Source organism: Pinus tabuliformis, chromosome 4_1 (genome assembly GCF_031772625.1).
Source record: "Pinus tabuliformis cultivar Carrire ecotype Pingquan chromosome 4_1, CPIR1, whole genome shotgun sequence".
Taxonomy (NCBI): Eukaryota; Viridiplantae; Streptophyta; class Pinopsida; order Pinales; family Pinaceae; genus Pinus; species Pinus tabuliformis.
In genome coordinates this window covers 796,882,880-796,895,285 of record NC_142303.1, presented here as the reverse complement: position 1 = coordinate 796,895,285, position 12,406 = coordinate 796,882,880, and the positions used below count along the sequence as shown (strand labels likewise).

Sequence of the window (12,406 nt, the reverse complement as noted above, 5' to 3'; positions counted from 1 at the left end):
ACTAGATTCCAGGCTTTATTGATGATTTCATTTCCTGAGACGTTTTTCCTCCAATTCTTCAAAATGTTGGAAATGATGAATCTATCCTTATCAGTGTATCTAAATACCGAGGCCACCCACTCCCACATGGTGGAGGTGAAAGGGCAGAGGTTGAGTAGGTGATCCATTGTCTCCTCTTGTGAGCCACATAGGTAACATTTGGATGGCCCAGTAAAACCTCTTTTCAGGAGATTCTCCCAAGTTAAAATTTTCTTTTGTTGAACTAGCCAAATGAACAACTTTATTTTCATCCAGTGGGGGTTCTGCCAAAGATTCTTCCAAACTTGATCAGGGTTTTGGTAGTTAAACCCTGTTACTACTCGTTTAGCTTCTTTGAGGCTAAAGTTTCCTTCGATTTTCCTTCCCCATCTTAGTTGGTCAGACAAGGAGGATACCAAAATCTTCCTTTGCTCTAAATCCTGAGCAAGGGAGTCTGCCTAGGCCTTCAAAGGGCTCCCTTCACTATGGCCTAGATCCTTCCATATTCTCCATTTACCATTGTTCCTTGCCTGGTCCCAAAAGTCACTTACCATAAATAAACCTTTGTTGTCGGTATCATTCTTGAGAGCTGCTAATTTGTCCTTATACAAATTGGGTTCCTGTTGCCAGTTATCCTCCCAAAATTGTGCTAGGTTCCCAACTCGAATCTCCCAAAAACTGTGCTACTAGACAATACCTTTATTTTCCCAAGTAAGGTTCCAAATGTGGGAGCCCTTAATATGCCCTGACATTCGAATGTGATCCTTCTCCTGCCAATTATTTGCATATTGTTGTTTCCAGAGCTTGGCCCACGGGGTTGCTGATTCCATGAGCCACCTACACCAGAGTTTACCTCACAAAACTTTGCTGAGAGTTTCAAGGTCATGAAGCCCCAAACCACCATGGATCTTGGGTTTGCATATCTTGTCTCATGCTACCAAAGCCCATTTCTTTTTCTCTTCTCCTCTGCCCCATAGAAAATCCCGTTGAATGCTTATGATCTGTTGCATAACTCCTTTAGGAGCAGGAAGAGCTAAGAACATGAATTTGGGAATCGCCTGCAACACAACCTGTGTGAGCACAAGACGTCCTACCAAATTTAAAGACCTGCATGTCCATTTTCTGATCTTGTCCTGAATTTTATTTATTATTGGCTCCCACACTCCCTTGCTTAGAGGTTTGTCTGTAAGAGGTATGCCCAGGTACTTGGAAGGTCACTAGTCCCTTTGAAACCCAAGAATTATGGTGATGTTTCTCTGAATAGCAATGTTAGTGTTAAAGAAAAAAAACTTTTGATTTGTTGAGGCTTACCTTTGTGCCAGTCGCCATAGCAAAGTCGTTTAAGATTTGTTTGATCGCTCTGGCTTCCCTGACCGTGGGTATACCCTGCAGCATCGTGTCATCCATAAATTGTTGATGAGTATTTGCTGCTCCATCCATGGTGAGTTTGATGCCCTGGATTCTTCCTTCAGCATTTGCCATTTTGATCGCTCTGCCTAGCCCTTCCATCATGAGAACAAAGAGGAAGGGTGAGAGTGGATCCCCTTGTCTGAGACCTCTGGATGGTATGAAGGTTCTTGAAGGAGCGCCATTAAGTAGGATGGAAAAACTGGTCGTGGAAACTAGTGCCATAACCCATCTTATCCAGTTGTGGTTGAAGTCATAGGCTCTTAGTACTGCCCTTATATAGGACCAACTTAGCTTATCATAAGATTTTTCTAGGTCCAGCTGAATGATCATACCAGCTTGCCTATTTCTTTTGAGAGAGTGTACCACCTTGCGAGCTTGGATGATATTATTGAGGATCTATCTTCCTTCCACATAGCCAGTTTGCTCCTCTGAGATGAGAGCTGGTAAAAGGGGCTTGATTCTGTTGGTGATCCCTTTGGAAATGATTTTGTACACCACATTACATAAAGATATGGATCTAAACCATCCGGAGTCATGGCTTTTTCCTGTTTTGGGATCAAAGGAGGAATTAAGAGCCTTCAGAACCTCTTCTTGAGTCTTCCACCACCTCGAGGATATCCTGTTTGAGTGTTTTCTAGCAGGCTTTGAAGAAGTCTACATTGAACCCTTCCAGGCCTGGAGCTTTCCCATTTTGCATTTCATTGATCACTTCACTGACCTCCTCTTCCAACACTGGCATGTTAAGATTATGGTTGTCTTCTCTGGTAACCAGCCGAGGGATGTACTAAGTGAAATGGTTGATGAACCTAGATCTATCCACTAGAGGCTCCTCTGTTATGCTGAGGAAGTGTTGAACAAGGACAAATTCCATTTCTTTGTGAGAGACGAGTTCTATCCCTTGAGTATCTTTGAGTTTTGTGATTTTGTTGTGTGCCTTGTGATCCATGGTGGATTTATGGAAGAATTTCGTGTTTCTTTCTCCCTCTCTAATCCACTACACCCGCGATTTTTGTCTCCAGAAAATCTCCTCTTACATGCACCGATCTTCCCATGCTTCTTGCAAAGAGTCAGCTAGCTTTTTCCGCTCCTCGGTAAAATCATCTGTGATGATGATCTAATTGATCTCTTGGATTTTTTGTTCAACTTCTCTTTTGGCTTTGAAAATATTACCAAATTCCTTTTTATTCCAATCTTTAAGCCTGGATTTGATGTGTTTAAGTTTCTGTTGGAGTAGGAACATTCTAGTGCCTTGAATGTTCAGATCCTCTCTCCATCATTTGTCAATATCGCTGGTGAATTCAGGGTGAGGGAGCCAAGCATTTTAAAACCTGAAAGGTTTGTTTCTTGGTGTCACCATACAAGTGGCTTCCAGCTGTACAGGCCAATGATCCGAGCCCCCAAAGGGAAGAATAAAATCTGACATGGCAGGGCCTAAAAAAAGAGGTCCTCTGAAATAATAAATCTATCTAGCTTGGAGGCAACTTGAGAAGCCCCTCCCCTCTTATTGTTCCAAGTAAAGGTACCATTTATTGTTTCAGTGTCCACTAACTCCATGTTCATTATGAAGTTCTGGAAGGCAATGGAGTCTCTGCCTAAATGTCTGATACCACCTTTTTACTCTATAAGAGATCTGATCATATTGAAGTCTCCTGCAACAATCCAGGGTACATTAGGGTGTCTCGCTCTTAGCTCCTCAAGGGAGGTGAGAATCTTGAGTTTGTCTTCTTTCTTTTGAGGTCCATAGACATTTGTGATCATATAAATTTCCGAATCACCTAAAGGTTGAAACATGAAAGAAAGATAGTTCCTAGACACTTCAACATCTAGGATTCCAAATTCTGGGGATCCCAGAGTGTAAGAACCCCCCCCCCCCCGCCCGCTCTGCCGAGTTGTTTGCTTTAACCTCTAGATATTCATACTTGATTAGCCATTTGTTATGTCTTTCTCTGATCTTGTCCATTGAACATTTTGTTTCCTGAATAAAAACCATATCTAGCTTTTCTTATTTTATTTTATTACTAAGATTTCTTTGTTTCCTTCTATTTCCTATGCCTCTAATATTCTAGGTTGTAAGCTTCATTAAGAAAGGTTTGTAAAGGAATAACTGGTGAGATCACTCATCTTACCTTATTTAATCATGAGTTTTCCACATTCTTTCAGCAGCTCATTCTGTCTTTCTCTTCCTCTTTTCCTGCCTGGGTTCTTGGCAGATTGTATTTGTGTCTCCTCCATCATTTTGACCCCTCTATTTTCTTGGCTTTCATGATTTCTTTTGACTCCAGAGCCCTTCCATTATGATCTCCATAGGAAGAGTTGTTGAACCCTATCAAATTCCTCTTGTGGTAGCGAGTCCACTCCTTTGGTTGTCCCTTGTTCCAGAAACTTTTCTAGATCTAAATTCTCCGTTTCTAGAATCTCCTGCAATTCATGGTCCTCTGTTCCAGCCTCACTTGGAGTCATCTTATGGTCCCTACTTATCTCCATATTACTTGGCAGATCATCCTTTTGCTAGTTGTTATCTATGATATCTTCCATGCTAGCATCCCTTTCCTTCTCAGTGATAATGTTCTCTGATTCCTAATTTGTTTCTTTGTTTCCATCTTCATCTTCTAGGATCTTTAAACCATTGTGGCTCGGTTTTCTTTCCTAATTAATCTTCTTTTAAGGCCTCTTCCCGCCTTTCCCTTTGCCCCCAACCTTGGTGAAACCCTCGAGATTTTTATCCGGGGTGGTTTTTACGTTTCTCTCCAAATTGTTTGTTGGGCAGTCTCTGTATAGATGCCCATGTTCATGGCATTTGCGGCACCTAAATGGGATATGTTCATAGTCCATTACCTGCACCCATTCTTCATCATATACTTCTAAAATTATTGCTTCAAGAAGTGCCCCAGATAAGTCCATTTCCACACATATTCAAGGGAATGAGGTATATTTACCTTTCAGAGTCGCATCTGAGATCTTTAGAAAATGCCCCAACTTGTTGCCTATTGTTTTCAGAGATTTCGGTAGTCAGTAATCCAAAGGAAGGGAGTATAGTTTAATCCGTATCGATGCCAATGTGAATGTTTCATGTTCTGAGACAAAGTTCATCATCCATGGTGGCATGTAGAGGCCTGCGGCCGCGTAGAAATATGGTCCTCCTTCGAATACTCTGTCTTTAAAATGAAGGTTTATTTCCCCCTTTGGTTTCCAGTGGCTCCTTTATCCATACATGCAACGCCCTCTTCGTCGGCCATATCCCCATGAATTTGCATATAACCGCATATTCCGCCATGTGATCTCTGTGCGCTTGTAGCACTGGGTCACTTAAAATGACCCGGGGAATGATGTTCGACTTGGGTTTGCAGACCCCAGTTGTACTCATAGACGCAGTTTTCTGACTGCTACCCCCTGTCTTCTTTTCCTTACTAGCTTCCTGCTTATCCCCTTCCTGATCTGGGGGTCTGTTTTTTTCCCAGTTTTTCTGTGTTGATTGCCTCTGTTGCCATCTCCAAAGGTTTCTTAAAACGTTGCTTTCTAGCATCCTTGCTTTTTTCCGTCACTATTTGACTGTAAGAGGGAGCAATAATCCCCCCTGCGCGTTCCGCCATGGTGCCCAACTTCGAACCCTAACGCTAACCCTAGATCAGTTTCCAGAGCTCACCCCTGCCTCCCAATCAGAAGATATGATTTTCCATTCTTTAAGCAATTTAAAACATTGAAACATATTGTAATATTCATTACAAAATAAATTTTATTTTTTAAATAAATAGTTTTTTAATATTCAAATAAAAAATTAACAATTATATAATTTTATTATTATCATTTTATATATCATTAAAAATAATATTAATAATGATAATCTAGTTTAAAATTAATAATTATGCATTAAATAACAAAATGTAAAATTTTTCCTCGATGCGAGTGTGTAACATGTCAATCTGTACGAGGGCAGCGTGGTGGGCTAGCGCGTGGCTTATTACCACCGCCATCCGGCCTCGCATGAAGCCAGCTTTAAAGTCTTCAGCCATCATCATCAATGTTGTGTTAATGCAACTTGTCCACCCTCTCCAGCCTGCAATTTCATCTGTTATGGCGCCCCTCCTAAATTTCATTCATGCTCCTCCCCTACGCTCGTGTCGTTCCATTGTTGTCGCAGAGCCTCGCTTTCGAACCATCCTAGGGAATAGTTGTGCTCTAGATCGCTGTGTTGATTCACCGCTGGGATTTCATGCATCTCATAGCCCATTTTGCAATTTTAGTTGTCGTTCATCCTCCGTCTCTCCCAGTGCTCCTCTGCGAGCTCAAGTTAGGACCCTTTCAGTCCCCCCCTGCCTTTACAGTTCTGCTACCTGTTCAGCTCTTCTTTCTCTTTTCATTATGCCTAGATTACACCCGAGAATGCGCTGCAGGAGAGGAAGTTCCTGTGGCCGCGTCATCCGCCAGCCCTCCTCGTCCATCTCAGACTCCTCGTTTGAAGCCTCAGACTTCTGCTCTGACCGCTATCTCGTTACCAGGAGTGGTCGTGGACGGGGTTGAGGGCAACATAATTCAGCAGCGCGCTCTCATAATTCCCAATCTCACACCGCTCGTTTTCGGTTCCCCTTTACCCTCAGTAATTCCTCCTTCATAGCTTCAGTCACCATTGAGATTCAAGAGGATACTCTTGGTTCGGTTGTTGTGACACCAGGGATGTCTCTGGAGACGAGGGCGGAAGACAGGCTTGGAACTTCTCAGATTGACAATACGCAGGGTAAGGATCCGGGTGGCTCTGTAACCCAGGACATGAACATTCAAGCAGGTCTGAGCATCCCTACTGGTGGCGGTTCTTCAGGCAAAGAGGGCCATCCCTCTGAGGATGAAGACCCCTACAAATATGGGTGTCGCATCGTTGAAGAATCGCCTTCCACCTCTCATGAAGCTTAAGCAGGTCTGCGTTCAATGATTTTTGATTCTCTGCTGCTCGAAGATGCTGAATTCCCTCCTGGTTTATAGTCATTATATGCTTTACAGTTCTCATGCTCAGACCTTTTTTCCAATGTTAAATTGTCGGTTTCCCCTGCATGGGCGGCATTCTCTTGACTATGTCTTTGGGTCTCAGTTTCGGATTTAGCTGTTTTATGGGTCAGATTCCAGTTTTGAATGGGCAGCGCTTTCCTGTTTTCTTGTACGGGCCTAGTCAACCTGTTTTGGTCTAGATTTACCTCTGGTCAGTCTTCAATTTTGACACTGGCGTTTTCTGTTTCATGGAAGCTCTTCTAGTCAGTCTTCAGCAAGTCTTTTTGGTCAGTGTTCAAGCAATGTAATGTGAGCATGTCGCATCTCTGGGCTAGACTTCTCGAGGCCACTGCCTCTCTGTAAATTTATTTTTGTATCAATATAGGAGTAAGCAAATTCATATATAAAAAAAAAAACAAAACAAAAAAACAAAATGTAAAATTTCTAATAAAACATATGAAAAGTAATAGAGTATAACTTTGTCGACCCAATTTACTATAATGAATATTCTCTCTTTGGTTCAAATAATTATATATCATGAAATTATGATTTTTTAAGCAATTTAAAACATTGAAACATATGTAATATTCATTACAAAATAAATTTTGTTTTTTAAATAAATAGTTTTTTTATATTTAAATAAAAAATAACAAATATATATTTTTATTATTATTATTTTATATATCATTAAAATTAATATTAATAATAATAATTTAATTTAAAAATAATAATTATGCATTAAATAATATGGAAATTTTCTAATAAAATATATAAAAATAATAAAGTATGTATCATGAAATTATGATTCTTTACTCAATTCAGAACACTGAAACATATTGTAATATTCATTACAAAATAATTTTTATTCTTTAAATAAATAGTTTTTTAATATTCAAATAAAAAATAACAATTATATATTTTTAGTATTATCATTTTATGTATCATTAAAATTACAATTAATAATAATAATCTAATTTAAAATTAATAATTATACATTAAATAATAACATATAGAATTTATAATAAAATATATAAAAATTAATAAAGTATAATTGTGTCCATAAATACTTTTGGAGAATTGTGTGTTGTTTTAAGGATTTGTCTCATGTTTAGAGTGAATTCTTCATTCATCTTTAGAGACTTGAAGTTCAACTAGTGATATGAAAAATATTAAACTCATTTCAATAGAAAAAAGTGATAAAATATAAATATTATTGTAAGGGGAAGAAAGAATGATAAAATGAATGAGTATTAACTTTAATAATAATGAAAATAATAATTATTATTGACTTTGATAAAAAAAAAATCAAATAAAAAAATATAAATTATTAAACAAAAAATTATAAAAAAAATTAAAATAATTCCTATTACCTTAATATTATTAAATAAAAAGAATAAATATATATATATATATGAATTAATTAAAAAAAATGATTAATTAAATTATATAAAAATAACATTTAAACATCACAATATATAATTCCCAAATAACATTTAAATAATATTAAACACAAAATATCTCACTTTAAAAATAATAATATTACCATTTGTACAAGGTATAACAAAACATTTATGATTTAAATGTCATCAGTATATAATTCCCAAATAACATTTAAATAATGTTAAACACAAAATATCTCACACTTTGTAATTAATAATATTACCATCTGTGTAAAATATAACAAAACATTTATGATGGTAACTGTGTACACATCCTATTCAGGGTTTAATGAAAAGAGGAAGGAGACTATTTTTCACATTCTCATCTTCCCAAATTAAATTTTGCCACCACTCAGCCTCTCCATATATTTGCTGCAACTGGGACAATTTCTCCATTCCTCTTGGCAATGTCTTGAGTAATGGACAATTTCTCCATTCCTCTTGGCAATGTCTCGAGTTGAGTAATGGACAATTTCTCCATTCCTCTGGGCAATGTCTCCATTCCTCTTGGCAATGTCTTGAGTAATGGACAATTGAATATATGCAATGATCTAAGTTGAGGCATTGTTTGGTCATCCCACACATCATAGGGCCCCACCATATTCTCTACCTTCCGACAGCCGTACAGACTCAACGTCTCCAACGCTGGAAAGCCGCCGCTCCCCACCGCTAACTCCCTTAGCTCATTGCAACCCGCTATAGAAATGTCCCTTAAATTAGATAGCTTCTCTAATACCAATCTTCTCAGCGATGGACAATACTCTATGTTCAAATCTCGAAGTTTGGGCATTACTCCGTCGTTGATCACACCAGAGGGTCCCACTATAGTCTCACACTTTTTTAGACCATAAAGCGACAAGTCCTCGAGCATCGGAAGACCGCAACTCTCAATTTCGAGTGCTTCAAACTCCCTGCAGTAACTGATGCTTAACTTCTTTAAACGAGGTAATTTCCTCGTTCTCAATCTCTTCAACGAATGGCAATATCTTATCTCTATATCTTCGAGTTGGGGCATTGTTTCTTCACTTGACAAAACAGAAACAGATGATCCCACCATCATGCTTTCTAATTTGCTTAGACCCCGAAGTCTCAACCTCTTCAACATTGGAAAGCCCCACCCGCCTACAATTCCAGGAAGCTCCCTAAGTTGGTGACACTGAACCAATTCTAACTCTCTCAGGTTTTGAGGAATGCAGTTGGGTAAACTTACCCCCTCATAATGAATGAGTGTAAAATGTTCCAACTTCTTCAGATTATCCATGTTGAAGGGAAAAATATGCTCCTCCCCCACATCATAGACGCACCTTACCTCCAACCTTCTTAGCTCCGTCCATGTAGTCATTGTACTTTCTTTATTTTCACATTTTACTGTTGCCTCCAGCACCATCAGATTCGAGAGATTTGCAATATCCTCCACATTTATAGCAAAGTTAGCAAAGTTGAGTGGCAAGAACAAAAATTTCAGACGAGAAAGATTACCTATGCTCTCTGGCAAAGTCTGCAAACTGGAGCAGTCACTCAAATTCAGAAATTCAAGTTGTTCCAGTTGACCCAGTGACGTTGGCAGCGTTGTTATGTTGGTGTGAGAGAGATCAAGAACCTTGAGAGACATGGCAGCTGAGAGAAATCCTTCTTTAACCTCTCTAATTTTTTTATTGTTAGCTAGTACCAAACTCACCAGTTTTGGGCAAGCCAGACTGGTTGGAAGAACACGAATATCATTATGACCAACTGATATTCGTTTGCAATCCCTAATCTCACCTTCAATAGGGAAATCTTGTAGATGTTGACCTGAGGCAAACAAGCAGTTCTCCTCACTTCGGCCAATAGAAATGGCCAGGTCATGCAAAATATCATGAACTTTTACTTTTTTTCTATCATCGCTAACATATTCGAACAAGCACTTACCTACTAGTGCATCTATGTACTCGTGCCCAGCATCCATGCGGGTGACCAACTTTTCGGCGCTCCACATTTGGACCAGCGTCTCCACGTCAATCTCTGCATCCTCAGGAAAGACGGCACAGTACAAAAAACAAATCTTCAAGTTACGATCAGGCAAATCCTCATAGCTCCATTTTAGCCTTTTGTACAGGTCTTTATCAATGATGCTGTGGCTGGCTTGGAAGGCAGGATCTGCAATTTTCATGAGAGTCAAAGCACACCTCCATTCATCTTCCGTCTTTTTCCGCCTCATTGCTGCAGCAACTGTGTTTAGGGCCAATGGCAAACCTCCACACTCAGAGGCAATTTCTCTAGCTATACCCTCTATATTGTTCTCCCTTGGAAGAACCCCATCTGTAAAAGCTTTTGTCCTAAATAACTCCCACCCTACTTCCTCGGACAGGGTTTGTATCTTCAATGTGTACTCTTCGCTTGCCTCCATCGCGAAGATCACTTCTATGCTGCGACTGGAAATTAATACCTTGCTACAATTGTGATCCCCAAATGCCACGCCAACTTCATCAATGAGATCGATTCGACCCCACATATCATCACAGATCAAAAGAAACTTCTTCTTTGCCAGCGATTCTGACAACATCATTTTCCTTGTATGACTGTCAGAAATTCTCTCCAACTTTAAACCCAGAGTCTCAGCAATGGACGCCTGCAATTTTTCAATCTGATAGGGCTGAGAAATTGTAAGCCAAATAACCAAATCAAAAATACCTCTCTCCTCTTTGAAGTGGTTGTAGACCAGTTTCAGTAAAGACGTCTTGCCGACGCCCCCCATGCCAGAAATGCCGACCATCCGAGCTTGGCGATGAGCTTCACCAAGCCATGCCTGCACTTTCTTCTGAGCATCTTCAATGGCTGACCCTACGAATCCGGACTCTGGGACAGGTTGACGAAGGGCGTCTACCTGAAGCGGTGCGGCGGCCACAATCTGTTGCATATTGGCACATACTGAAAATTCCGTTCTCAGCTCTTCAAAGAGACCATCAAATCTCGTCTTCCAATCTCTAATGTGGGTGGACAGCTTGGGGTTGCGGAGGGAGCAGCAGCCGAAACACCGTGGCTGTGGCTCCGCACGAACGATCAAATCATCGACCTCTTGAAGGGCATTGTGCATTCTTCCCAAACAATTCTGGACAGGGGGTGGGAGCGCTCTCTGCTGCTCTCGGAAATGATTTTCAATATGGACAACAAAGCCCTTCATACGGGTGAAGTCAGTTTTGAGATGGCGGACATTTTCCCTCATCTCAATGATATCCGTCATTTTTCGGATGACTACATCGATAATAGGGCCTGCAACATTGGCTGCCAGTACGTTGGCTGCCGCTCTAACTCCAATTTCCTCCAATTTCCTCCATAGATAATTTATTTAGCTAAGCACTAAAAGCAAAAGAAGGGGCAAATGCAAGGGTAGCGCGAGCGGATGTGAAAAGGGCTGCGAGAGAGTAAGCGAAATTGAGAAATGCAGGTGAACTCCGAGTAAATATAAGAAGAGAGGAGAGAGGGAGGTCGATGGCCCTATTAATATTAATATTAATATTTGTAGTCTCTTGAGCTTTTTCAAAACGTTGTTCCCACTTAGTCATTCTAAAAGAAATTATGTGAGTGCGCCTTAATTTGTTTAACCTTTAAAAAGTTGTAATTATTGTACTTTTAACCTTTAGGAATTAATTGGTGTCACTCTTTGAAAAAGTTGGAATCGCAACATGATTGTGTTAAATCGTTAGAAATTGTAATAATTACACTTTGAAATATTTTAATTTGGGTGCGTTGAAGGAGAGCCTAAGCATGTTGTGTTGCAATGCTGGAAATGTCTTTTCCAATCTTTTTGCGGAGAAGAAAATTAATATAAGTGCCATCATGCTTTGTTTGGTAAGTTTCGATGTGACGGCAGGCTAAATAAAATTTTGATTTTCCGCCCTGCTTTGGAAAAAACATGAGACGTACATTTGGAAAAAGAAAGCATAACAGCGATTGATAAGGTTAAGATTTGCCATACAGCTGGTGGATGGCCGGAGGCATTTGATGAGGAGCAAACTTTATTAGTATTTAAACACTTATTGTCATTACGTGTAACTTTTAAAAAAAAGTTTATTCTCACTAGTTGTGGAATTGGTTAAAATTGATTTTTAAATGAATGTTTATTAGTATTTAAACATTCAAAAATTTTAACATTCATGAGATTACAAGTTTATTTAGTTCTTTGAATAGTGAAAATTTCAAGATCCATGCACAAGTTTGGTGAAATTTTAATAATCGTCTATGAGCTAGGTGAAATTATAGGGAAATTCAGGATTTTTTTAAATAAAAAAAGACTTGTTAGGGTAGGAATTAAAAATTTATAATAATAATAAAAAAAATCACTAAAAAATTAGTTATTATATTTTTTGAATTAGAATTTGGTATTTATCATTTAGATATATGTAAAAAAAATTCACTAAAAAATTAGTTATTAAACTTTTTAAATTAGAATTTGGTATTTATAATTTAGATATATATATGCATTTAAACCAAATGATTTCTATGTATATTTTGAATATAAGATAGAAGTTGAAACAATGAATTTTTGGTTTTATAATAAGATTTAAATTTTTTTATGTTTGGTT

At 38.8% G+C, this 12,406-nt stretch overlaps 1 protein-coding gene across 1 annotated transcript in view; it reads right to left on the bottom strand.

Moving 5' to 3' along the window:
• Positions 1-8,128: 8,128 nt before the first annotated feature.
• The window catches only part of LOC149178599 (disease resistance protein RPS2-like), a 197,446-nt gene continuing 193,168 nt past the window's right edge, over positions 8,129-12,406 (bottom strand). Inside the window, exon 2 of the mRNA XM_089420394.1 lies at positions 8,129-9,461. Within this exon, the coding sequence (XP_089276520.1) occupies positions 8,197-9,461 (1,265 nt within the window). The 3' untranslated portion in view covers positions 8,129-8,196. The remainder of the gene's footprint in view (positions 9,462-12,406) is intronic.